The 27,803-nt window shown below is 41.9% G+C and overlaps 1 protein-coding gene and 1 long non-coding RNA gene across 2 annotated transcripts; one reads left to right on the top strand and one right to left on the bottom strand.

Moving 5' to 3' along the window:
* Nucleotides 1-1,314: 1,314 nt before the first annotated feature.
* On the bottom strand, nt 1,315-6,606 carry LOC144375048 (uncharacterized). The gene is made up of 2 exons (XR_013434373.1): nt 6,466-6,606; nt 1,315-2,434 (listed from the first exon to the last, which is right to left on the bottom strand). It is a non-coding gene; the product is annotated as an uncharacterized LOC144375048 (long non-coding RNA).
* On the top strand, nt 6,602-27,803 carry Crtap (cartilage associated protein). Its single transcript, XM_005317326.5, has 7 exons — nt 6,602-7,167; nt 12,425-12,574; nt 15,822-15,993; nt 22,376-22,504; nt 24,760-24,905; nt 25,784-25,867; nt 27,225-27,803. The coding sequence occupies exons 1-7, from the start codon at nt 6,697-6,699 to the stop codon at nt 27,276-27,278; spliced, it is 1,206 nt and encodes a 401-aa protein (XP_005317383.1). The 5' UTR covers nt 6,602-6,696; the 3' UTR covers nt 27,279-27,803.

Genomic DNA, 27,803 nt, shown 5'->3' with positions numbered 1-27,803 from the left:
TATGGACTAGAAAATAACATTGTAGCCACACTAAATTTTCTAATTTCAATAAGTATTATGCCTGTGTTCTTAGAACATGTACCCTGAAATACTTTAGAGGTAAAGAAGCATAGTGCCTGCACCTTACTCTCAGATGATAATAGTTCCATGTTTATATCTGTATGTATAATTATATACCATACATAATACACATATATCACAAGTATACAATACAAGCAAGTAATAAAATAAATGAAGTAAAATGTTAATAATTGGTGAAGTGGGTAAAAAGCATACAGGAATTCTCATATGAAAATTTAAATTTTTTAAAAAGTAAAAAACAACAACAATAAAATCTTCAGCAAAAAAAAAAAAATGTGGACCATTCTATTGTGCAGCAATCCCTTATCTTGCTTCCTATCATTAAGTTTTTTACCCAGAAAGTCCTGAACCCCTTGTCTTGGGGTTCAGTTGTGCAAGCAGCTGATAGGTATGGTTATGAAATAATAAAAGTGATAAAATTGTGAAATAATGAACCAACCGTTTCCCCACAGATTCCAATAAGTCAATAGCTATATATCAGGAACTGAACCAAGCCGTATGACAGTCATGTGTTTTAGGGTGCTTTTGTCCCCGTTTGTCTTTTCAGGAGTTTGAGACACCTGAAAACATCCAATGCCCATGGGGAGGCCTGCTTTAGAGGGAAAACGAAAATGACTTTGTTTGCAACATTCTTCTTTCCTATCTTTTTACTATAATTTTCCTATCTGTCCCAGTGTCTCTCAGCTGCAAGTTTGGAGGTATCTTTGGTAATTGTTTTTCTGTTTTCCCTTTCACATCTGCTCTATTTCCAAAGCCTGACGTTTCTTCTTCACCTGGGTCTCCTAGATTTATTTAGCCAACTTCTCTGTTTTTATAACCACATCTGCAGGTATGATTTACCTCTTCCTTAAATGATCACCATAGTTTTCTGAGTAGATCAAAAGTTATGACTACTGCTGGGTGTGGTAGCACACATCTATAATCCCAGCAGCTCAGGAGGCTGAGGCAGGAAGATATCTGAGTTCAAAGCCAGCCTCAGCAAAGGCAAGGCTCGAAGCAACTCAGTGAGACCCTGTCTCTACATAAAATACGAAATAGGGCTGATTAGTAGTCACTGCCCCTGAGTTCAATCTCCAGTACAGAAAAAAAAAATTCGATTTAATATTATGCTGGCCCACTGGGTATATTATTTTATTTTATGGTACTGTGTGGATTGAACCCAGAGGTTATTTACCACGGAACCACACCCCCTGTACTTTTTATTTTATTTAAAAAAATTTTTTTTAGATGTAGATGGACACAATATCTTTATTTTTATTTGTTTATTTTTTTTTAATCTTTATTTTATTTATTTATTTTTATGTGGTGCTGGGGATTGAACCCAGGGCCTCAGACATTCGAGGTAAGCGCTCTACCACTGAGCTACAACCCCAGCCCTGTACTTTCTATTTTATTTTGAGATAGATTTTTGATAAGTGACTGAGATTGGCCTCTAACTCATGTTCCTCCTGCCTCAGCCTCTGTAGTTGCTGGGATTACAGGTAAAGGCTGCCACACCTGGCTTGGCCTATTGGTATCTTAAATTTTTAAAAATTTTTGTAGTTGTCAACATTTAATCAGAAGAATTGACACCATCTGGATCTCCAGTTTCTCATCAAAGATCAGAAGATCTGGCCACACCAAGACAAAGGTCTGAAAGGGTAATAACAGACCAGAATTATGCTTTGAGACATTCACTAGGCAGAATAAGTTCTTGTAATTGGCAATGCGCCCCCACCCCCACCACATGGTCCACTTCACTTTTGACAGGACCTGCACAGGCCCCAAGATGGATTTACCTTTGCAACTGCTAGGTCAGAGAGTTTCAGTGCTGATTTGATGACAAACTCTATGATTGCTGTTATCAGATGGCTTATATGATACTCAAATTCTTTAGTCACCTGTCTCTTCAACTCTAGGCTGCCTGTTCCACTGCAGCTGTTGTTATAGCGTATCTACCAACCAAAGCCAACTATCTGTGTTCTCTGGCTCCTCCATATGCCTCTGGATTCACTGGAATGAAGCACCGTGTCTTCCACATGGCTGCCAATGAGTCTAAGGCAGTGCAGCCCAGAAGAGCAGACAAGTTAACTCTCATGGAGAAGTTCAGGGAAATGGAAGACCAGGGTGGGAAAGAGCCAGCAAATAAATTTCCTCTCCTCTGATTCACTGTTTCAATGGGCAGATTCTCTGTAGAGCATGTACAGACATTCCATGTGGTCTAATGAGTACACCTGCTAAGAAGCTGGCTGTCTATCTTTGAAGCTGTCATGAAGATGTAGCCTGCATGGTGATCTAACATCCGGCTCCACTGCTTCTCAGCCTTCCTTGCCTCATTTCTTCTTCTTCTTGATCTCACTGTCATGCACTGTATCTTAAAAAAAAAAAAAAAAAAGAATGAATGTTTCCTTTTTATCGCAAGATCTGCTTTCTAGGAGCTTAGATAGATCCTTATTTATTGAACATGATGAAATTGCTCTGCAGCCAATCATTTCCCCTTCAGGGTACATGCTGCTTCATTGAATTATCTTTATTAGTCACACTAGAATGCAAATAACACTTTGCAGACAGAGAGACTTGATTAGCAAGTTCCCCCACTCCCTTACTGGGCGAGTAAACACAGGGCAACTACTCTTACAACCAAGCTACATCCCCAACCCTATTTATTATTTATATATTTATTGGTACCAGGAAGTGAACTCAGCAGGTGCTCAGCCACTGAGTCTGTTGGCTTGTAGGACTGAATTTTTTCCTACTGATTGGACATTTCTTTGTGTGTCTGTTTGACTTAGGGCATCGGCCTTTTCATATTCTCCACACATGAAGGATCTCAAGTGCCAAGCAAGATGGCCACCGTGGAGTCACAGGGCAAGAGGCTCCAGGAAGCCATGTAAACATGGCTCAGCTCTTTCCCCACTTCAGAACTCTTTTTTAGATGTCACTTCATGTCTTCCCCTTTACCATCCCATTCACCTATTTTTTCTTCAAATCACTATAGCAATCTTCTTCCTTTCTCTCTCCCTCCCTCAATCTCTTTCTTCCCTGTCTTCCACCCCCCTTTTCCTTCCTTTCTTTGTAGTACTGGGGATTGAACATGATGGTACCCTACCATTGAGCTACAAACATCCCCAGCCCTTTTAAAACTCTTTAGAGACAGGGTCTTGATAAGTTGCTGATGCTGACCTTGAATTGGTAATCCTTCTGCCTCAGCTTCCTGAGTAGCTGGAATTAGAGGCATCTGCTACTGTGCCCAGTGCAAATTTTTCTTCTTTTTAAAAAATATATATTTTTTAGTTGTAGTTGGACATGATACCTTTATTTTTGTTTATTTATTTATTTGGCATGGAACTCAGGGGCACTTGACCACTGAGCCACATCCCCTGCCCTATTCTGTATTTTATTTAGAGACAGGGTCTCACTGAGTTGCTTAGCTCCTTGCCTTTGCTGAGGCTGGCTTTGAATTCATGATCCTCCTGTCTCAGCTTCTGGGACCACTGGGATTACAGGCATGAACAACCGCACCAGGCTCATTTTATTTATTTTTATGTAGTGCTGAGGATTGAACCCAGTGCCTCACCCATGCTAGGTCAGCACTCTGCTGCTGAGCCACAACCCCAGCCCCCAATTTTTCTTTTCCCAAATATTATTTTTAAAATATTAAGGGCTGGAGCCGTAGCTCAGCAGCAGAGTGCTTGCCTAGCATGTGTAAGGCACTGGGTTTGATCCTCAGCACCACATAAAAATAGACAAATAAAATAAAGGCATTCTGTCCTTCTACAACTACAAAAATTAAAAAAAATAAGAAATAATAACATTAACATATAAAATATGAGGGCTGAGGTTGTAGATCAGTGGTAGAGCACTTGCCTAACATTCATGAGGCACTGGGTTTGATTCTCAGTGCTGAATATATATGAATAAATAAAAAAATAAAGGTGCATCAACAACTAAAAAAATTTAAAAAAAATTATAAGATATAAAATAATATTTACAAAATATATAAAAATAATGATGCAGTGAGCATCCTTATACTCGCTCCCCATCCCCTCACCTGAGTCTGAACTTCTCCCAATAGCATGTCTTTCCTTTTCCCAACTGGACAGGAAACCAGTATCCAAAGTTTCTGTTTATTACAGTAGGAGAGGTAGCTTAATGACAGAGAACTTGCACAGTAAGTGTAAGGCCCTGGGTTTAAACTCTAGCCTTGCAAAAAAACACATGAAATTTCTGTTTATCATTTCTTTTTTCCTTAGAAAGGAAAAATATAAAAAAAAAAAGAGCTGGGGATGTGGCCATGTGTTATTTGTATTTCTAAATACACATTGTGTTCTTTTGCATATTTTAAACTTTAAACAATTGGAACCATCCTCTATGCCCCCAGATTGAATTGTTATGTATAGCTGTCGTTCTTTCACCTCTCACTGCTTTAAATATTCCCTTAGATGCACACACACTTTTTTTAAAAAAAAATTCTGTATATGAACAAAGTCTCTTCTATTGAGAACAATGTTACTGAATTTATCACAAATACTTGTCAATTACAAAATAAAAAAATGAAGTGGAAAAAGTGGACAACATCTTAACAAAGTGACCTCCCAAAGAAGCTTTTATAAAAAAACAAACATAAAATTGCCTATGTTTTCTTAATAGACTTTATTTCTTGTTATTTATTTATTGGTACCAAGGATTGAATCCAGGGACACTTAACCACTAAGCCACATCCCCAGCCCTTTTTTATATTTTATTTAGTGATAGGGTCTTGCCAAGTTGCTGAGGCTGGCTTTGAATTCACAGTCCTCTTGCCTCAGCCTCCCTAGCTGTTGGGATTACAGGTGTGTGCCACCGTGCCCAGGCAGACTCTTTCTTTAGAGATGTTTTAGTTTCACAGTAAAACTGAGGAAAATGACAGAGATCTTATAGAACCCCTGTGTCCAGACAGGAACAATCAATCCCTCTATTAGTGATCAGAGTGGTGCATGTATTACAATTAATGTATCCTGTGTTAACACATCATTAGCACCCAAAATCTATAGTTTTACATTGTAACCCACTCTTGGTGTTGTATATTCTATGAGTTTTTACAAATATATGCCATGTGTGTACCAGTATAGTATCATACAGAATAGTTTCATTGCTCCCCAAATCTTCTGTGCTCTGCTTATTCATCTCTTTCTTTATGTAGCCCCAGCAGCCACTGATCCTTTTACTATCTCCCCAATTTTGCCTTTTTCCAGAATGTCATATATTGGATTCATACCACATGCAGCCTTTTCAGATTGGCTCCTTTCACTTAGCAATATGCATTTATTGCCATGTCTCTTCATGGCTCAATAGCTCATTTCCATTTTGCATTCTCACCAACAATGAATGAAGAGTACCTGTTGCTCTACATCCAGGTTAGCATTTGAAGCTTCCAGTGTTGTGGATTTAATAAGTGTGTAGTGGTATCTCATGTCTAGTTTTGCCTGTATTCTTCAAAAAATGCCTGTGGCATGACAAGAAAAGCTGAGGAACCAGCGTAGATTAGGGGATGTGAAACAGAGGTGACAATTAGATGACATCATGGTCCTGGACTGCATCTTGTCTAGGGGGAAAAGTGCTAGAAAAGGCATTATTGGGACAGTTGACAAAACTGGAATAGCAAATATAGATTAGATGTTGAGTTTTCTGATTTATCTTTCCATCTTTTTCCCCCCAGTGCTGGGGATCAAACCCACAGCATTGTACAGGTTAGGTAGATGTTTCTCACTGAGCTAAACCCCCAACTCCCAGATTGTGAATCTTAGTGAATGGTGTTTAAGAGTTTGTTTTTGTATTTTATCCTTGTTCTATTCTTACTGTGAATTATTTCTAAACTAGTTTTATTATTATTCTTTTGGGAACTGGGGCACTTGTCTAGCATGCTCAAGGTCCTGGATTTGATCTGCACCAAAAAAAAAAAAAAAAGATTTTTTAAAAGTGCTGCTTTTAACATTCCTCTCATATCTTTCCATGCACTCGCAAGTTTCTCAAAATTATATTCTGAAAAGTGGAGTGGCAGTCATAAGGCGTGCACATCTTTAACTTGACTAGCTACACAGCTTACAAAGTGCCTTGTCATCCTTCCTAACTTTATATATGCATCCTCTCTAAAACTGAGGTCGATGGCAGCACTCTTCAAAGTATAGTTCGCAAAACCTTAGCATCAGCCTCACCGGGATGCTCGTTAGAAATGCAAATCCTCAGCCCCTCCCCCCTCCCCAGAATTGCTGAATCAAAATTCTGGGAGCGCGGCCCAAGAATCTGTGTTTTCACAAGTCTTTCAAGATACAAGTTTAAGTAGCAGTCATCTATGATGCTGTAGGGCCGCATCTGGCTTGCTAACAGCAACCTCCAAAAAATGAACAGTGAAGCGCGGGAACCTACATTGGGAATGCGCCAGAACCAGTGAACTGAGCACCTTCCCTAAAGCACCCTTTCCACGCGGTAGCTGTCGCCCGGATCCCCAGGAGAAGTGGGGAGTGGCGGCCGGACGGGGCGGGCCGCCGGCCTGGGTCCCCGCCTCCCAAGCACTCGGCCTGCTGCGTCGTGCGGTCCTCCTCCTTCCTTTCCTTCTTTCTCCCTTCTTTCCTTCCTTCCTTCCTTCCGCCGGGTGCCATGGAGCTAGGGCGCCGGGCGGCCGCGGCGCTGCTGGCGCTTCTGTGCGCAGGCTGTGCGTGGCGCACGGGGCGCGCCCAATACGAACGCTACAGTTTCCGCAGCTTCCCGCGCGACGAGCTGATGCCACTCGAGTCGGCCTACCGGCACGCGCTGGACCAGTACAGCGGCGAGCACTGGGCTGAGAGCGTGGGCTACCTGGAGATCAGCCTGCGGCTGCACCGCCTGCTGCGCGACAGCGAGGCCTTCTGCCACCGCAACTGCAGCTCGGTGCCCCAGCCGGAGCCCGCCGCCGGCCTCGCCCGCTACCCAGAGCTGCGCCTGTTCGGGGGCCTGCTGCGCCGCGCGCACTGCCTCAAGCGCTGCAAGCAAGGCCTGCCGGCCTTCCGCCAGTCGCAGCCCAGCCGCGAAGTACTGGCGGACTTCCAGCGCCGAGAACCCTACAAGTTTCTGCAGTTCGCCTACTTCAAGGCAAGTCCGCCCCGCCCCGAGGCTCGGCCCCGCCCCCAGGCTCAGGCCCCGCCCCCAGGCTCAGGCCCCGCCCCTAACCCTGGGCCACGTTCCACCTCGGGTTCTTGACCCGGCTCTCACTCACTCAGTGGTGCCACCGGTCGCCTCCAAATGCAGCCCATCCGTCTTCTTAAGGAGATGAAAATACCTTTCCTGAAGCGTTTTTCTAAGGTAGAGGGTACCAAAGACGTAGAACAGTGTTTGGCACCCAACAAAAACGCCTGATGAATGTTACCTATTATTTGAGGACAGACTTTTCTGTATATACCATTTAAGTGGACTTTTAAAAATTGAGTTAGAACTTGCCCTAGTAAAGGGGAAGGTGACCCGAGGAGCTAGCAAGTGTCTCTTACCTAGGAGGAATTGAGACTAGGATGGGGCAACGACTCTCGAAGGACGCGTCTCTGCTTAGAGGTGTTTGCGTGGTGATTCATCAGGGCTGACCCCTGGGCTTGCTCTCTCATCTAAAATTTAACACAGCTCACTGCCTTCTTTTTATGGCTGCTTAAATTCGGTCTGTGATTGCTGGCTAAAAATAGCCACAAATTGCAATTCTCTGTCCTTTGAGTCCTTACTTTGGGGACCCACCAAGTTTTAAGAATGGACTGAATTTCAGGTTACTGGATAGTGCAACTTGGTAGGACCTCATAAGGTTTGGCCAAGAGGACACCCCTAAAGCCCTGTTTTTTGTTTTTGTTTTGTTTTTTCTGCTTGAAAAAGATTTTTAGGGGGATATATTGCATTTATTTTAATGACTATAAAAACAGCTTCAGGGCATATCCCAGACACCAGAGATATAGGTGTTTTTTGCTTTGTTTTTGAGTCTTTGGATTATAAATTCTGTTTTTTATATTTCCACTGAGACAGAGCTACATGTGTGTTATATTCATATGCGCAGTAACATAATACCCCTCAAGCAAAAGTTTAGTTGTAGTTTTATATAAAGTATCAGTTTTGTGAATATTTGTCCTGGCAATAAAAAACAGTTTTAAAATAGAAGGGGAGGGGATGAGATTAATAAAATTCCACAGTGTTGAAAGTGACAGCTAGTTCACGCTATTTTTTTGTTTTTTTTTTGTTTTTTTTTTGGTACTAGGGATTGAACCCAGGGGCACTTAACCACTGAGCTATATTTCCAACCCTTTTTATTTTTTATTTTGAGACAGGGCCTTCCTAATTTGTTGAGGCTGGCCCTGAACTTGAGATCCTCCTGCCTTAACCTCTCAAGTCTCTGAAATTATAGATGTGCTTCACCATGCCTGGCATCACATGATTTTTTTTAAGCTTAAAAAAAGATTTTCTACTTCTTTTTTTGTATAGTTTTTAGCAGATACAGCCTGAACCAAATTTAAATCACACAATCAATGTGAAAACATTTTTTTTTAAACCTGGAGAATAGTAGAAACTATGACTTCTTATACAGATGAACTTTTTTGGGGAGTTATACCTGGGATTGAACCCAGGGATGCATAACCACTGAGCCACATTCCCAGCCCTTTTTTGTATTTAATTTAGAGACAGGGTCGAGTTGAGTTGCTTAGGGCCTCACTAAATTGGTGAAGCTAGCTTTGAACTCATGACCCTCCTGCCTCAGCCTCCTGAGCTGCTAGGATTATAGGCCTTCGTCAACATACCCACTAATATACAGAAGAAGTGATAGTGGGAAGCAGGAGAGAGCATTTAATGTTACATGAATGTAAGGCATGGGTTTTTTCCATCATGGCAGCCTGCAGAGCTTAGGATGTTTGTAACAACGCTTCAAAACCCCTTGAGGCCTTGTAACAATCACTTAAAAGTTAGTAGAGTACTTACTATCTGTCTTAGCACTGTAAGATTTCTTGTTGGTCAGGGAAAGTTAAGAATTTTATTAATAAACATGAATGTTCACTCCATTTATTTCAACTGAAGATATAACTCAAAAGATGATTTTTTTTTGGTAGAGACATTGATTATTTTTTTCCCTCAATGATATTTGCATTTTTGAACTTTTTATTTTTTATTTTTGTACCAGGGATTGAACCCAGGGTCGCTTAACCACTGAGCCACATCCCTAGCCATTTTTTATGATTTATTTGAGACAAGGTTTTACTGAGTCTTTAGGGGCTTGCTAAGTTGCAAGTCTCAAACTTGCAATCTTCCTGCCTCAGCCTCCCTAGCTTCTGGGATTAATAGGCATGTGCCATTGCAACCAGCACATTCTTGAACTCTTTATGGGTGGGAAAAAAATGATTGGTTGCAGGCACACGCACTCCACCTGTCACCTGAAGGCTGGCAGTAGGTGGTGCTGCCTGCTGGGGCAGGACTTGGATCAATGTGACTGTGCTATTCTGATTCATAGGTCTGTTTTGGCAATTAAGGACAAATGCCCAAGTTGGACATGGAAGTAAGGCTGATGGATTCAGGCTGTTGGAATGAGGTGATGTGGCTTGGAGGTGTGATTTTGTAGGAAAAAAGCCCTGCTGTTTACCCTGCAACTACCATCGGTTTCATGTGACCAGTCTACTTTAGGTCCTTGTCACTATCTGGAAGTTCTCTCCATGGCTGCCAAGATGTGTCTTCATGTCCCAGCTGGCAGAGCCTGAGTCGATGTAAATAAAACTACCCTTTCCTCTTTGGGAGGAGATTCCATTTTGCAAAAGTCAGATCCTAGGTCAGGAACCTTAAAAAGCCCACTCTGTGCCCTTTTCTGAGGGCTCTTTGGAGAATGAGACACTAATTTCATTGGCAAATGCTTTTAAAAGGCTGCATTCAGCTCCCTTCCTTTCTTTCTGGCTGATGAACTAGTTTTTTTTCTGGCTGGGTATAGAGGGTAGAGAATTTTCTGTCTGTGACACTCTTTCACAAGCATTTCCATTAGCTACAGGCTACAACTCACTGATATTCCCCAAATATCAGCATTGACATCTGGGAACCTGTCATTGTCTCCAGCCACTGCTTCTCCAATGCAGCAGCTGGCCTTATCTCAAAAATGACTTGGCTCTGGACTGGGGTTGTGGCTCAGGAGTAGAGCGCTCACCTAGCAAGTGTGAGGCCCTGGGTTTGATCCTCAGCACCACATGTAAATAAATAAAATAAAGGTATTGTGTCTACCTACAACTAAAAAAAAAAAAAATTATAAAAAATGCTGGGCTCCAATTAGGGAGCAGTATGGTACAGATGTGTGCTATCCTATGATTCTCAGATATCCTTTATTTCCTTTCTCCAAATCTAACTGTCCAATTTCTGCTTCTGAGTGTCACTCTGGATTTGCTGAAAGAGACTCTACTTGCATGCATGGTGACAACCCTTACTCCTACCAGTTTGAGCCATCATTCCAACAATGTGGGGGCCCTCTCGTTGTTCATCATGCATCCCCACAGGGAGGTATCTGCCTCCCTGACTATCTTCCTGCTTAAAATTCCTCCACAGCACACCTGTTCTCATGTGCCCTTTTGGGCACTACTGTTGACCAGGGTGTTAGCCCTGAATTTTCAGTGCCCTGGACCTTTCAGCTCCTAAACTTTTTTCCTTTCTTTCTTTCCTCCCTGTCAGTCAAGCTTTTTTTCTGCAGCTTCCTCCTTTCCTCAAACCTGCTAGGTTCTCTGAACCGCACAAGTTGCTTGTCATATGGATTATTTCTGCCTTCTGACCAGACACTTACTCTGTCTAGAGTCAGGGAAACTCAGAGCTAGCTGGTTGCTGCTTCATATGTTTATTTTTTGCAGTGCTGGGATTGAAACCAGGGCCTCACACATGCCAGGCAAGAACTCTTCCACTGAGCTATACTCCCTGGCTTCTGCTTCAAAGAGAAGAGAGCTGGGCACAGTGGCAGATCCTATAGACCCAGCAACTCGAGAGACCCAGGCAGGAGATGTGAGTTTGAGGCCAGCCTCAGCAACTAGCAAGACCCTCAGCAACTTAGTAAGACCCTGTCTCAAAATTTAAAAATTTATAAAAGGGCTGGGGATGGAGTTCAGGGATAAAGCACCCTTGGGTTCAATCCCCAGTGCCAAAAATAAGTAAGTAAGTAAGTAAATAAATAAATAAAACTTATAATAAATAAATAAAATAAAACAAGAGAGAGAGAAAAAGGAACATATGAATTAATTTTATGAAAATGTCCTATAGCCATAATGTCATTATATTCAAATCCTGGATACTTAACTATGTCCTGCCTTGTCCCAGGATCCGTACCAGGTCCCAAGAATGCAGACTTGAGTGGCACACAACTGTGTCCTCCAAGGATTGAAAGGGAGAGGGGAGATAGACGTATTATCTGAGAATATGGGAAGGTGTGAAAAGTGGGAATAACACAAAAGAGAGGCTCTTAATTAAGGTTGCTGGGAGAAAGGGAGAACTTATTCAAGTGTATTGTTTATAAAGGCAGGGATTTTTTTCCCCTTGTCTTGCTTATTGTTAAAGATCCACTTCCTAGAAAGGGTACCTGCCTATAGGAGGGTCTCTACAGATTTTTCCCCAGTGATTGGATGAGTCAGGAGGAGGTATTTGGGATCACTTGAGAATAGAAGCAGAAGGTTCTTTGTGAAGTGGGGAAAACATTAATATATTTTTCAAGGTTCCAGCGGAAAAGATGTGGTACAGACATACTGAGTAATTTGAAGGATGTTTACTACAGTGGTTACTTACAAAGGTGGGTGTGGCATGTGGGGAACCCACAAGGGACATTGTGTCCTCAGGTCTAGTACTAGTAGGGCATGACCAAGCCTCAGTCAAAGGAGTAAGGGAGAGAGCAATTACCAGAACTTGAAAGGAGAGATTGTATGGAGAAGGCCATCTTGAGAGAATCTGTGACCTTCAGTTAAGGGACATTGCAGCCTGAGGTGGCTGTGCAGGGAGAGAGCCAGGAGATGAGATAACCCTCCTTCAGCCTCCTGTTGGGCTCCTCATGGGTGAGCCCCTTTGGAAGTGAGAGGGCTAGGAAGGGAGTCTTGGAAAAGCCCACACCGGCCAGCCTCCAGGGACACAGACAGGGTGGAGATGGCCCAGCACAGATGGGAAAGGCACTGTAAGACCATCCAAATAGGGGGGACAAACACTTATCCAGATTGGCTGGATGAAGTTCTGGGGAGCCCTGGAAGTCACTGAGCCCTTAGCTGGAAAACACTGTTTAGTACCAAAGTCACGAAAGGACTGTTACTGAAAACAAGTTCCTATTTTACAAAACTTTCTGTTGGGCATGCATGCATTCAGCAGTCTCATCTTTCTTCTTTGTACTTAGGCAAATAATCTCCCGAAGGCCATTGCAGCAGCTCACACCTTTCTCCTGAAGCATCCTGATGACGAAATGATGAAGAGAAACATGGCGTATTACAAGAGCCTGCCGGGTGCCGAAGACTACATCAAAGACTTGGAAACCAAGTCCTATGAGGTATATTCAGATTTTTGTAGCGGTTAGTGCAATGTGAATTGTTTAAGAAGTATATCTCAGAAAACAGCTGTTGACACCCAGACAATTTCTAGTTGTGTTGTTTTTCTGCCCGCCTCTTTTTTTTGGTACCAGGAATTGAACCCAGCGGTGCTTAACCACTGAAACACATCCCCAGCCCTTTTTTTTAATTTTTTATTTTGAGACAGGGTCTCACTTAGTTGCTTAGGGCCTCACTAAGTTGCTGAGGCTGGCTTTGGATTTACCATCCTATACTTCACAGGGCTGGGGATATAGCTCATTTGGCAGAGTACTCGTCTCCCATGCACAGGGCCCTGGGTTCAAGCCCCAACCTCCCCTGCCCCTCCCAACACACAAAATCCTTCTGCTTCAGCCTCCAGAGCTGCTGGATTATAGGCATGTGTCACCATGCCTGGCTCTAGTGATTTTTCGGGTGACATTTGATGAACATTATCACAATAGAAATTATGGCTTTCTAAAAATTATGGCTTTCTAGCTAAAAATTGATCTATTTAAAATGAATTTTTACTTGACCTGATTTTAAATCTACCTTTCCTTTAAATTATTCATTTTTGAAATATGGTCATTTGATCATTCAGTTTTAAGATAGTAAAGATGTATCTTGGAAATCACTACCAAATGACCAGGTACAGCCAGAATAGAAACATATGCCTCAAGAAGAGAGCTGCAGCCAGGTGTGGTGGTACATTTCTGTAATCCCAGCAGCTCTGGAGGCTGAGGCAGGAGGATCATGAGTTCAAAGCCAGCCTCAGCAATTTAGCAAGGCCCTAAGCAACTCAGTGGGACCCTGTCTCTAAATACCATACAAAAAGGGCTGGGGATGGCTAAGTGCCCCTGAGTTCAAGCCTCAGTACCAAAAGAAAAAAAAAAAGAAAAAAAAAAAGAAAAATACACCTCCCATTTTGATGAAACTAGGAGACATATTTTACACATACACACACACACACCATATGTATTAAGGTGAAAATTAAAGTAAATAGAAGTTGACAAATGAGGGGGTACTTAAATCTATGCATCTGCAAAAAGTTCTGATGATAATTAATCATAACAATAATAAGAATCTCTTTTGAGCATTAATTACGGTCAGGGTCTGTCACTTGCATCAGCAGCCAGGGCACCAGGGAAGGGTTAGGACAAGGTTGAAAACAGGGGTGTATTGAAAGTTTCCATGAGGAGCCGGCCACAGGTTTCCAATAGTATGATTAGACTGCAAGCTCACTTTTTACTAATGGGGGGGCCTCTTAGTTTTCCAGGGAAGAGTTGGCCAGCCTTCTGCAGGGCTGGTGGGGAGCCCACACTTGTCTGCAGCCTCTGAGAGGCAATCTGTGGATAGCAGCAGGGGTCTCCCAGCTGAGTCAGAAATTTTAGTCCCATGCATTCAGCTCAACCTCTGCTGTGCCTGGTCCCTGATTCTTCAGTGGGCAGAGTCTCTAAAATCAACTAAAATCAGTCTGTAGTGAAGAATGGCTTTGGAGGTGTGATTTCCTGGGGGAATGTGGTCCTGGGAGGGAACTAGGCTCCAGCAGTCTGCATAGGCTTTCAGCTCTGATTGCAGTTCTGTGTCTTCCCTGCCTTTCCTGGTTTCTGGCACCTGCAAATGCCAACAGGGTAAGTAGCTCCCTTCCCCCCCCCCCCAGACCCTCCCCTATGATCATTGGCCTTTCTTCTTTCCAAAAGTTGTTGAAACCTCTTGTCTGCTGCTTGCCCCTTTCCTATTCTTCCTTAAGAAGGCCATGTGCCTTCATGCATTCCTCGTTGTTGTGTTCACTGGGTTTGGGGAGCAGAGCCGAGCTCACCATGGAAGAGTGCTTACCTGGAAGTCAGCTGGTTCCTTTGGTCCCTGGGTGGAGCCCTGCTGGCTATGGCTGGGCTGCCTCCTGCATGCTCAGGGTCTTCCTGACTACTGGCTTTCCTTGTTGCTGCTGCTGCTGCTGCCACACTGCTTCTGGAAAGCCACTGCCTGGAGTCGCTGCTCATTTGCCCAGTCTTCAGAAAGGCTCCTTCAATTCTCTGCCTGTCTCATTTCCAGGGAATTCCGCCTGTCTAGCGGGCTCCAGGAGATCCATCCTTTCTGCTTGAGGCCTGAAGGTTGGGGAAAAGTGCAGGTCGATGGGGCCTTCATGGGTCCCCATCCAGGAGCTGCTGGAAAAAAAAAAAGTCCACGTGGAGCATCCCAGGCTTGCTGCAAGGCCTGTCTTGGTTTCTCCAAGTTAGCAGGCTTTCATTTCTATCCAGGATCTCTACTTATTTCTTGGAGACCAAGCTGCTTCCTCAGTCCTAGTTATTTTTTTTTTAGTTTGGTCCAATTATCAATCAGCAGAAAGTCAGTCAAGTCTCCGCTCTTGGGCACCTGGTTACCTTCCCAGTAGCTGGTGCTGATGCACACTGCTCCTACCTTCTTCCTTGTTGGAGGAACAGGGTATCACACACCTGCTCTCCAACTGGTATTTTCTCCTTTCAGTTTTTCAACTCAACTTTTTTGAGGTTTCATTTATTTACAATATATTTACTAATTCAATTTCAATTCAATGAGTTTTGAATTACAGTTCAATGAGTATAGAATTCAAATAGTTTTGACAAATATAGGCAGTCTTATAACTACCACTGTGGTCATAATGTGGAATATTGCCATCACCCCTCATAAGCTCCCTGCTGTTTCTCAGGAGTCAGGACTTTGCCCCAGCCCTGGACTCCTGGCAACTGCAGATCTGATTTGTCACTTTTCCCCTTGTTTTTTTTTTTGGTATGGCTAATTGAACCCAGGTGCACTTAACCACTGACACACATAAACACCCCTTTTTTTGTATTTCATGTAGAGACAGAGTGTCACTGAGTTGCTTAGAGCCTCACTAAGTTGCTGAGGCTGGCTTCGAACTTGTGATCCTCCTGCCTCAGCCTCCTGAGCCTCTGGGGATTGCAGGCATTCACTACCTTACCCTTTGATTTGAATTTGATTTTATTATCAAGCACCTGTTTCTTTTTGAATTAAACTGTATGAGAAGTGTACCCATAATGAACAGTGTAGGGAAATCTAGACATAAAGCGAGTCACCGATTGGTTTATGAATCCAATCCTTGTTAAGGATCAGGGTGGCTTCTTTAGGACTAATGAGAGCAGAGCTTGGTGATGGTCACCATTCTTTTGGAGGGGTCATGCCTCTCTCCCTTCCTGCCTGGGAGCAAACTTCACGGCTTCTCTTGCTTTTCAGAGTCTGTTCATCCGAGCTGTGCGGGCCTACAATGGTGAGAACTGGAGGACGTCCATCACAGACATGGAGCTGGCCCTTCCTGATTTCTTCAAAGCTTTTTATGAATGCCTTGCAGCCTGCGAGGGCTCCCGGGAGATCAAGGACTTCAAAGATTTCTACCTTTCCATAGCAGGTTGGTGGTGGGTTGCATCCTAGTGTAAGTGAGACCATCCCCCTTGTGGATCGTCTTCTCAGATGTCTACCCTCTGTCCACATGCCTTCTGAGTGTCTTGAGCTGCCTTTGAGGAACTTTTGAGCTTAAATATTAATGAGTATCTGGGGGAAGTTAACAGTTACCTAGATAAGCCTTCATCTTGGTAAAAGAGCTGATAGACTGCTGTATCAGCCCTGCTTGATTACAGATTCCCCAAGGCTTTTGGAAAGATAAAAATGGGCCCCAGGGCAACTCAGTAACAACTTCCATTGCTAAGATAACTTGGATGATGGCCATCTTCCAACTGTTTCAGAGGTAGCATGAAGAGTATAATAAACACGACTAAGAACATTTTGAAAACTTCTGACTATAAAACAAGCTATGCTTCTTCTTCTTTTTTTTTAAGACTTTAAAATATGGACACAATATCTTTATTTATTTTATTTATTTTTATGTGGTGCTGAGGATTGAACCCAGCGCCTCACATGTGCGAGGCAAGCACTCTACCACTGAGCTACAACCCCAGCCTCCCAAGCTATGCTTCTTATAGGACTTCAGAAAACATAAGAAAGAAGAATGAAGAAGGAGGGCTGGGGTTGTGGTTCAGCAGTAGAGCACTTGCCTAGCACGTGTGAGGCCCTGAGTTCCATCCTCAGCACCACATATAATAAATAAAATAAAGGTATTATGTTCCTCTACAACTAAAAAAAAACTTTTAAAAATTTTAAAAAATGAAGAAGGAAAGAAAAACCTAAAACACAACCCATAGATAGCTCAGATTTCTCTGGAGGCCCCAGACATTTGCTCTTTTCCTTCATTGGGCAGTGTTACTCCAGGACATGAGGAATGGCCAAGAGAGGAGTTCCCAAGGTGGAATGAGGACCCTGAGCCTAGAACTGTGCCTTACAAAAAGGGTAAAGAAGTCTGGACCATACCATAGATTAAAAAAGAGTATTGTATCTCTGTACAGTGCTCCTTAAATAAGTCTGGGCGTGGGCTGAGTGCTGTGTCTCCCTCTGCAGAGTCACTGAGCATGTTAATGGTTAACGGCTCTTCAGAGATCCTGCAGAATGGAAGCTCTTTCAAAGACAGGTTTGTTTTTCTTCAAGTCATGTTTTGTTCATAAATCTCTTTATATAAAATACTCCCCCCTTAAGTAACCCCTTTTATTATAGAAAAATTGAAAAAAAATTTTTTTATACCTATAAAAAAAAATAGAAAAGTACAATGAATCCCCCAGTAACCACGATCCAGCTTCATAGCTGTTAACTCATGGCCATTTGGGGTTTATCTACTTCCCTTCTCTCAGGCTATTTAGTTATTTGTTTTAATATTTATTTTTTAATTATAGTAGGGCACAATACCTTTACTGTTTATTTTTATGTGGTGCTGAGGATCAAACCCAGGGCCTCGAACGTGCTAGGCAAGTGCTCTACCGCTGAGCCACAACCCCAGCCCTCTCTCAGGTTATTTTGAAGCAAATTCCAGATGCTGTGTCACTTCATGTGTAGTATTTCAGTATATACCTCTAAAAAATAAGGACTCTTTTTTTTTTTAACATAGCCGCTACACTATTACACCTAAAAGAATTTTAACAATAGTTACTTAATCTCACCATCAACTATTCAGTGTCCATATCATCTAAGAAACATCATCAATAATTTACTATTCATTTGTTTGAATCAGGATCCAAATAAGCTCCACATGTCGTGATAGATTCTAGTTTTAAAATCTTGATTAAGGTAAAATATATATAATATGAAATTTACCATTCTAACCACCTTTAAATAAACAGTCCATTGACCTAAAGTACATTCACATCATTGTGCAGTCGTTACTGTCATTTGTATCTAGAACTTCTTTTCTAGATACAAATGACAGAAACTCGGTCCCTGTTAATAAATACCTCCCGCCTTCCTCCTCCCCACCCAGCCCCTGGCAGCCACCTTCTTTCTTTCTGTATGCATTTGCCTTATGCATTTGACTACTCTGGCTATCTCATGTAAGTGGAATCATGCAGTGTCTGCACTTATGTGATTGACTTATTTTACTGAGTGTAATGTCTTCAAGGTTCATCTGTACTGTAGCAAATTTATTCTTTTTTTTTTTTTTTTTTTTGTGTGTGTGTGTGTGTGTGGTACTGGTTTTGAGCTACCATGCCTGGCTAATTTGTTATCTTTTAAGTCTCTCTTAATCTATAGTTTCTTCTCTATCTTTTTTTCCACCTTGCTGTTGAAACAACTGAATTATTTCTCCTATAGAGATTCTTACTGTGTAGAGTGTACTGATTGTATCTCCATTATCCTCTATGCTCTATATTTCTTATTTTTTTATATTTATTTTTTAGGTGTAATTGGACACAATGCATTTATTTATTTGTTTGTTTGTTTGTTTATTTATTTATATGTGGTGCTAAGGATTGAACCCAGGGCCTCACACATGCCAGACAAGCACTCTACCACTGAGCCACAATCCTAGCCCTGTATATTTCTTATAAATTGATTCTTATATGTAGATGATTGGCCAGGTCCAATTTTAATTTTCTTTTTCTTTGTTTCTTTCTTTTTCTTTTTTTAAATGGGTGTTGGGGAGACAAGACTCTTTTACAACAGTACATAGTGTCTGCTGTGTCTTTCTTACCTATCTTTGATACACAGCAGTCCCCTTTATTCATGGTTTCTATGGTTTTAGTTATTTGCTGTCAACCATAGTAAAACACACACACACACACACACACACACACACACACACACACACACACATATTTTGGTACCAGGGATTGAACCTAGAGGTGCTTAACCATTGAGCTGTATCTCCAGCCCTTTTGTATATTTTATTTATAGATAGGGTCTTGCTGAGTTGCTTAGGACCCTGCTAAGTTGCTGACACTGAACTTGAATTCACGATTCTCTTGTCTCAGCCTCCCAAGCCTCTGAGATTACAAGCATGACCCATACAGTCTGAAAATATTAAGTGGAAAATTCCAGAAATAAATAAATAGTGAATAAGTTTTGAGTAGTGCCATAAAATCTGTCACCATCCATTTCCATTACTCCGGGGACATGAATCATTCCTTTTCTAGCATATCCACACTGTATACCCTACCTGCCAGCAGTCACTTAGAAACTGTACTGCTTAGCAGATGGATGCCACCTTAGTACAGTGCTTGTGCTCACATGGCTCTCGTGTGGTGTCACGTCACAAAACCTCGGTCATCTGCCTCACTTCTCATCACATCAGCATGAGGATGAGTTCAGTTCAGGAAGCTATTTTAAGTGGTGAGAGTCTACATTGTCATTACTTCTATTACAGTATATTGTTATAATTCTTCTATTTTATGTTTCATTATGGTTAATGTTCCTGTGCCTAATTATAAATTAAACTTTATTATATGCATGTATACCAGAAAACAGATTTTTTTTATGGTTTGGTATTAATACATAATATATATATAGGGTTTAGTAGTTTCAGACATGCATGGGAAAGGGGTCCCAGAATGTGGCCCCCCAAGAAATAGCTATGCCTGGATTATACTTGTAAGCAATTTAAAACCTGTAAAGAAGTGGCAAAAGTAGTACTAGATACTCTTATATTCTCACCCAGATTTACCAATTTTTAAAATTGATTATGTCCTGCTAACTTTATCACTCTATCCAGCTGCATTGTGTGTGTATAATTATTTTTCCTTCAGAACCATTTAAAGTAGATTGGAGATATCTTGACTTTTTACCCGTAATGCTTCATTTTATTTCCTAAGGACAAAAATTTAATGTGTATATTCACAGTAATTAAATTTAGTAACTTTAATTTAAGTACCTTTGTTCAATCTACCATCCATATTCTAATTTTGTCAGTTGTCCCAATCTTGTTCTTTCTGTCACATTTTCTTCCTTGGTATGGGACTCAGTCCAGAATTATATTTCCTATTTAATTTTTTTTTTTTTTTAGTTGTAGATGGATACAGTAACTTTATTTTATTTATTTATTTTTACGTGGTGCTGAGGATCGAACCCAGGATTCACACATGCTAGGCAAGCACTCTACCACTGAGCTACAAGCCCAGCCCTATATTTCCTATTTAGTTGTGATGTTTCTTTAGTGTTCTTTAATCTGTAACAGGTCCTTAGCCTTCCTTTGTCTTTGTATGCCAATGACATTTTAAAGCATTTAGACCAGTTACTTTATAAATAATCCTCAATTTGGGTTTCTGTCCTGTAATCCATAATTTCCTCCAGGATGTGCTTTTTTTGGCTGGGACACTGTAGAAGTGACCTTCCTAGGATATCATCCAGACATATATGCTGTCTCTTTACCCTTTTATTGGTGATATCTGTTTGGTTAAGGTGTTTTCTAGTCTCTCTACAATTTAGTTAGCATTTTCTTTTTTGAAGTTATTTATTAACAACAAGACTGTAATAGCTTGCTATTCATCAACTTTTGGGTTGTCCAATCATTTGCCGTTACATATTACATTGAAATGGATAACTGAACTTTTTTTTTTTCTTTTTTGCTAAGTACAGAGATGTGTTTTCAAAGTCTACAGAACTGGGTTAATAGTTCAAAGAATTAATGTTTCTGTAAACTATTTAGTATTTTAAGGTATCATTTTGCATTCCTACCAGTGATATATGAGGTTTTTTCTGTACAGTCTTGCCAATAAAAATATATGCAAACATCCTGAGGTCTTTTCCTTCTAGTTATGTAAAGGGATAAAAGAGGGGGTGAAGGATCACCTGTGAGTTACTTAGGAACCAGGCCTGAAGAAATATTTAGTAGTTGTTGCTATCCACATTTCACTGGCTAGTCATATGATCCCATTCTAACTGCAAGGGAGGCTGGGAAATGTAGTCTTTGACATCTTTCTATGTTGTATGTTTTTTTATATATGTTATATGTATTGTTTGCCTTATTCTCTTGAAGGTTATATAGATTCTGTGGTTTAGATGTACTGGAACTTATCGACTGGCATTTAAGTTGCTTCTAAGTTTGCTGTTATTATTTCAGGGAAGTAGAGTGCCAGCTTGGAAGGATATATATATTTTAACATTTGGTAAACTTTGCAAAATTTATCTTCCAAAACAAATTTCTGTTTATTCCAGTTTTGCTTCCACCAGTAGAATATAAGTGTAAGTTTTACCACTTTCCCTAACATTGGTACTAATAAATTTTTTAAAATTTGCCTATTATTATTATTATTATCATTATTTTGCCTTGCTGGAGATCAAACCCAGGACCTTGTTTTTATTTATTTATTTGTTTGTTTGTTTGTTTGTTTTATATGGTGCCAGGGATTGAACTCAGTACCTCATGCATAGTAAGCAAGTGCTTTACCACTGAGCCACAACCCAGGCCCTCCAAATCCAGGGTCTTAGTTAGGCAAGTGTTTTATCAATAAGCCACATCCCCAGCCCCCAGTTTAAATCATTTTTTTTCTTCTTCTCCTTGTACTGGTGATTGAACCCAGGGCCTTGTGCATGCTGGGAAGTCCTCTACCACAAAGCTACACTCCTATCCCTTTTTATTTTTTATTTTGAGATAGGGTCTCACTAAGTTGCCCACTCTGGCCTTAATCTCGAAATCCTCCTGCCTCAACCTCTCCAGTAGCTAGGATTACAGGAGTGTGCCACTTCTCTGAGCTAGATTGTATTTCTTTTCTTTCTTTCTTTCTTTTCTTTTTCTTTTTTTTTTTTTTTTTTTTTTTTGTGGCACTGAGGATTGAACCCAGACCCTTCAGCATGTGAGGCAAGCACTTTACCAAGTAAACTGTTTCCCCAGTCCCAGGTTATATTTCTTAATTACAAAAGAGGTATAGCATCTTTTCACAATGTTTATTCACTGTTTTTCTAATTTCTTTTCTGTTAACATACTTTGGCCATTTTTATAGTGGATATTTTTCATTTTTTAATAGTTATTTTTTAGTTGTAGTTGGACATGATACCTTTATTTTATTTATTTGCTTTTATGTGGTGCTGAGGATCGAACCCAGGGCCTTGCACATGCTAGGCAAGTGCTCATCACTGAGCCACAACTCTAGCCCCTCTTTTTTTTTTTTTTTTTTTAATTGATCTTCAGGAGCTTTGTATATTAAAGATTTTAGTCTCTTATTGTAAATGTTACAAATATTTTTTTCTTATATTTTTCTCATTTTCATGGAAGGCAGAAGTAGTGTATTAAGAAAATAATGGGGCTGGGGCCACAGCTCAGTGGTAGAGCACTTATCTAGCATATGTAAAGCCCTGGGTTTGATCCCTAGCACTAAAGGGAAGAAAGGAAGGGAGGTAAGGAGAAAGGAAGAAGGAAGAAGAGAAGTGAGCAATGGATATGCTGCTCTGAAAGTTTGTGGATTTTTTTTTTTTTTCAGATCATTACATAGAAGTTCTGGAATGCAAAATACAGTGTGAAGAGAACCTCACCCCAGTTATAGGAGGCTATCCGGTGGAGAAATTTGTTGCAACCATGTATCATTATTTGCAGTTTGCTTATTATAAGTGTAAGTGACTTTCTATGGGATCTTGGGCAAGGTATTTAATCCTGGAAGACTCAGTTTCTTCAGTTTAATCCTCCTAAGACTCAGCTTCCCTGTCAGCAGAATAGAGGTGACAGCCTTTACCTGTGGTTGCTGAGAGTTCATCAGCCACCTTGACAGCCTTGGTGACGTACCTTGAAGAAGTAGCATGGCTTCATGCTTTAGGCACAGACCCTGGGACCACACTGCCTGGGTTTGAACTTCAACTTTTTAATTTACTGACTTCTCTATGCTTCCATTTCTTCATCAGTACAGCAGCAGTAATAGTACCCATCTCTCAGGATCATCTTGAGGTTCAAGTGAGCTAATGGATGCCAAATATGAAGGGTGATCAGTCACACACTGGCACTCAGCCAACTCTACCCTGCAAGGGTTCATTTTCTCTATTGTCATTTCCCTTTCTCCCCAAAATCAGCTCTACTTTTCACACTGTGAGAGCCTCATTCCACCCGGTCTTCCCTGGACCTGAAATTGGAGTGTGTCAATGAGAACATTCAAGTGGACAAAGGGAAGAAAAGGCCACTCAGAGTGAGACTCAGAGCCTGTCCTTTGAGCCTTCGCCTCTGATCCCCACCACTGTGCCCAGTGCCACTTGTTTGAGCAGGGTGCACCTTGGCAGTTTGGTTACAAGCACTGGAGGATTGTCGTGGACAGATGCAGCAGGAACAGTTCTGTTCTAGTGGGGGAAGTAGCAGGGTCCAGAGGTGGCAGGATTTTGGCTAGAATAGATGCTTCCAGTCACGCTGTTCTCAATCAGGATTGGCAGGTCTTGGGGATGTCCCAGGGAAGAGTGAGAGAGGACCTTAGCTTCTGTGGCTTTCCTTACCTGGTGGGGCTATTTTGTTCTTTGTTGTATCCTTCTTACTACATTCCTACATTCCTTAGGACACATTAAAATCTTTTCCTGTTGAAGATTAAAAATTTGCAGTGCAGTTCCAGGGTCTGTGCCTAAAGCATGAAGCCATGCTACCTCTTCCTGTATGTGTATATGTGTATATATATATATATATATATATATATATATATATATATATATATATATATATGCACAAAATATATACCTGTATGTTACATAACAGTCCATTGGATTTCCATGGCCTTTTCTGAGTACACAAAGCTAGAGTCTTAGGCTAGACATATCCTGGCTCTGGCAGCTCAAAATCTCCCTACATTGTCAAAAACTGCGGCAAACATTTGTAAACACTGGTAGACCGAAACCTCCAGCTTTGCATTTGCTCCCCCAAAGTATTTGTTTTCTGGAGTTATAAAGAGTATACATAAAACTCACTGCCTTGAAGAGGCCTGCTGAGATTGGTCTCAAACTTGCAATCCTTCTGCTTCAGCCTCCCCAATCTCTGGGATCATAGGTACCAACCCTACCTCACAAAGTTTTTCAAGGGCAAGTGTTGTTCCTTAGGTTTGAACCCTTTAGTGGCCCTGCAGGCCTTGTGAATAGTAAGTGCTCCTAAGCTGGGGTTTGAAGTTGTCATTACAAGAAATAACCTCTGGGTGGCACAATTTATTCATATCCAAGCTCAGGTCATGCCTACCAACCAAAGCATTGGCAGAAATGTTCTTCCTCAGTTTTAAATTGGAGTGGAATGTGCCAGAATGAATACCCTGGGTCTTCTGTACCATTATATCTTCCCATTTGCCCTACTCCCAAGGTAAATTCTAACCCTTCAGATCCCTGTGTTGAAAGTGTTGAAAGCTAAGTACTGAAACAGAGGTGGGAACTCCAGTCCTAGGAGGCAGCAAGACCCAATGACTTTAAATCTCTTCCATCTCCGTCGTTCATCTTCCAAATCCGGTTTTAGTTGTAGGGGCCCACCTGTATCTGGAGATTATAGACCCAGGAACTGGGTCTTCTTGCTGAGCCACTTATCTGCTTTGTGCCCAGGACAGTCCAGGGTGTGGGACCCCGCCTTCTTTGGCGGGTGCCAGGGGCCTGAGACCAGCCCATGTCCCCAGAGCCTGAAGTGTTGGGCAGGACTACCATGGCATCTGCCTACCAAGGAATCTGGCCTCCAGGCTGCATGGAGTCCCTACCTGTGACCTTCCACCTTGATTGCAGTCAGTCATAGGCTTTCCAGAGCAGGAGCTGCGAAGAAGGGGCTCATTCATGACCCTAGGAAGGCGAGCTAGAGCTGGGGGGAAACTGGGGGAGGTTGCAGGACATGGCCTGCTGATTTGCTCATTGTCTTCTTTCCCGGATCCAGTGAGTGACCTGAAGAATGCAGCCCCCTGTGCGGTCAGCTACCTGCTCTTTGACCAGAATGACAAGGTCATGCAGCAGAACCTGGTGTACTACCAGTTCCACAGGGACAAGTGGGGCCTCTCAGACGAGCATTTCCAGCCCAGACCAGTGAGTGCCCTGCAGCCAGGCCCTGACTTTTCCTTTCCTTCTCTTCAGCCTGACTTTCGGGAGACTTAAAAGAGAAAGAGTTCTTTCAGGAACAAACTGGTTTCTGTAGGGTTTTGGTCTTAACATTTTATGGCTTTATTCTGGTTTCTGAATCTGTAAACATGACATATGTCAAATGTTAACAGAAATATTTTACTTAGAAAGTGAGATTCTCTCAAAATCTCACATCTTCACTTTATCCCAAACTTTATAATAAGGCTGCACATTTACACGTATATACAGCCTGTATTTTTTTTTTAAAAATGGGATCCTGCTTCACACACTGTTTTGCATGAAGACTTTTCTAGGCCAGACCCACAGACTCACTTTACTAATATTTTTCAATAGCACCAGGGTAGGTTCTCTTGTGAACAGACTATCATTTAATTTCCTTAATGGACAAACTCAAAGTTTTGCATGTTTTGTCAGGGACTGCATTAATTATGTGTGATTTTTCAAGAGATCTTTTCTGGTTTTATCTTTGGGATGAAGACCATTGGGGTTTTATATGCTGTCCTAGGTTGTCATAAATACATCTTCCTTCTCATCTCATTCTCCCACTACTACACACATGCTCACAAACTCCTCTCCTTTACCCAAGGTGGCTATTTAAAAAAAAAAAATTGAAATGTATTTCATATACTATAGACTTCGCCTTCTTCAAGTGTATAATTCAGTGGCTGTTGCTGTACTCACAGAGTTCTCCAAACATTGCCACTCTGTCCTTTTAAACCTTCTTGTCCCCCCAGAAAGAAATCCCATACCCATTGCCTCCTTCTCCTCCCATTCCTGACATGGAAAGGTGGGTCCTATAAGCTGTTCTCTGTTTGTCTGAACAGGAAGCAGTTCAGTTCTTTAATGTGACTACCCTCCAGAAAGAGCTGTATGACTTTGCTAAGGAAAATATAATGGATGATGATGAGGTAAGTTTTCATGCTTAGCACACGTCTGGCTGAGAGAAAATATTACTCACGCCTTTGCTAAAGTCACTGCAAGGCTGGGGCGTCCCTGAAATAAGAAACAGAAGGGGACCTTGAGAAAGACAGTTGCTGTGGGTGTTTTAATGAAAGGCAGAACGCTGGCATGGAGGAGCCCGGCTTTCTAGGAAACCCAGGCTGCAGTGCCACGTTTCCCGAAGGTGCCATGTGTGGAGTGACGCTCCAGGAATCTGCAGCAGTCACCCAGCCAGCCATCATCTTTTAACTTTATAAAGACACAGTGAATTTTCAATGGCTCAGCACTCTGAAAATACTTTAACTCCCCTTTCCAATTTTTCTATCAGAGTGTTATCTTTTTTTTTTTTTTTTTTTTTTGGTAAATGATGTCCTTGCTGTAAGCATTTTAAGTCTGATTAAATCTCTTAGCCAACTCCTTTTTTGACTAGTCTAAACTGGTTGTGGACTAGCCATTTAGTGGAGGGGCAGTGAAGCCACAGAAAAGCCATCATTCGGAGTATTATTTAGAGAGATAGATTTGGAACAAATTGAAAAATGCTTTCTAGAAAAGCTGAGGACCTGCCATGTTGGAGCTGGAAGAACCCTAAGACCCTGTTCTGGTCTGACCCTTCACATTATAGGCGAGGAGTCGGGGAGACCAAAAGTTCTGTGACCTGTGGGGCCAGACCCAGAGGCCCAGGCTCCAGGATGCTCTCTCACCTAAAACTTTCCTGGTTTTAGGTGAAACACCTCCAAACAAGACATCATCAGGGAATCTTCTGTGTAGGACAGATCCATCACTAGCATGAAGGAACTCAGCCTCAATTCTTTTTTTATGAAGCAGAAGTAATAATATCCCCCTCCCAGGGTTGTAAGTGGAAGCCCTTTGTAAACCAGGATGTGATTTGAGGGCCTAAGTCTTGGGTTGGGTTGAAGCAGAGACTGAGGGGTCACAGGAATGCTTTGGGGCCAGTCTCCAAAGGCAGTTATGCTGGCCAGATACCAACAATGTTGGCTGCTGTGGTTTGGGAGGTGTGGTCTGGTGATTGAGGCAGAAAGAGACAGATGAAAGAGAGGGAAGCCCAGAGGACTTTACAGAGGGTGGCTGAACTGTCCACTTCACAGAGGCTAGCTGTGGGGTGGGAAAGAGAGTGCTTGGCATGGAGTTCACATGGAATGGAAGCTGAGATACCTTCTGCAGGGTCTGTCCTCTGGACCCCAGGCCAGTGGAGAAGACCTGCTTTGGCCCAAGCAGCCAGCCAGCAGTGGCTTCTTGCAAACAGCTCTGCCCACCAGCACTTTTATGTTCAGGTAAATCACACAGGTGTCCTTTTGTCTCTTACAGGGAGAGGTTGTGGAATATGTGGATGACCTCTTGGACCTGGAGGAGACTGACTAGTCCCGGGCAACCAAAGAGACTTCCTTACGAAGTTCAGGAAACAGATTCTTTGTCCTCCTCTTCCCAAAAGCCCAGAGTTTTGATACCTCAAAGCCTTCCCTTTACAAAGGAAAAGGGAAGCCCCCATGTCTTTCACTACATCTAACCAGGGTGAGCCTGTCTTCTGTATTCACACCTATCTTCCTTATGTTCACACCTCTCTTTCCATATTCCTACCTGCCTTCCCTGCATTCACACCTGTTTTCCTCATGTTCATACCTGTCCTTCTTCACACCTGTCTTCCCCATGTTCACACATGTCTTCCCTTCTTCACACATGTCTTCCCTTCTTCACACTTGTCTTACCCATGTTCACACCTGTCTTACCCATGTTCACACCTGTCTCTCCTGAATTTGCATCTGTTTTCTCTGTGTTCATACATGCCTTTCTTACTTTTGGCTGGAAGGACAGTTTTCCATGGTTTGTCCCCCCCACTCCCAAAAAATCAGTATTATTTTTTAAATAAGAAAAACACTCTTAAAAGAT

The sequence above is a fragment of the Ictidomys tridecemlineatus genome, chromosome 2 (assembly GCF_052094955.1).
Source record: "Ictidomys tridecemlineatus isolate mIctTri1 chromosome 2, mIctTri1.hap1, whole genome shotgun sequence".
Taxonomy (NCBI): domain Eukaryota; kingdom Metazoa; phylum Chordata; class Mammalia; order Rodentia; family Sciuridae; genus Ictidomys; species Ictidomys tridecemlineatus.
This window is presented reverse-complemented; position numbering and strand designations above follow the sequence as displayed.

What these genes read in the sequence shown, in the direction of transcription:
- Crtap (XM_005317326.5), top strand. Translation starts at nt 6,697, where the DNA reads ATGGAGCTAGGGCGCCGGGCGGCCGCGGCGCTGCTGGCGCTTCTGTGC. An exon ending in TGCAGTTCGCCTACTTCAAG is followed by an intron (nt 7,168 to 12,424) that starts GCAAGTCCGCCC and finishes CTTTGTACTTAG; the next exon opens with GCAAATAATCTCCCGAAGGC. An exon ending in AGCATTTCCAGCCCAGACCA is followed by an intron (nt 24,906 to 25,783) that starts GTGAGTGCCCTG and finishes TTGTCTGAACAG; the next exon opens with GAAGCAGTTCAGTTCTTTAA.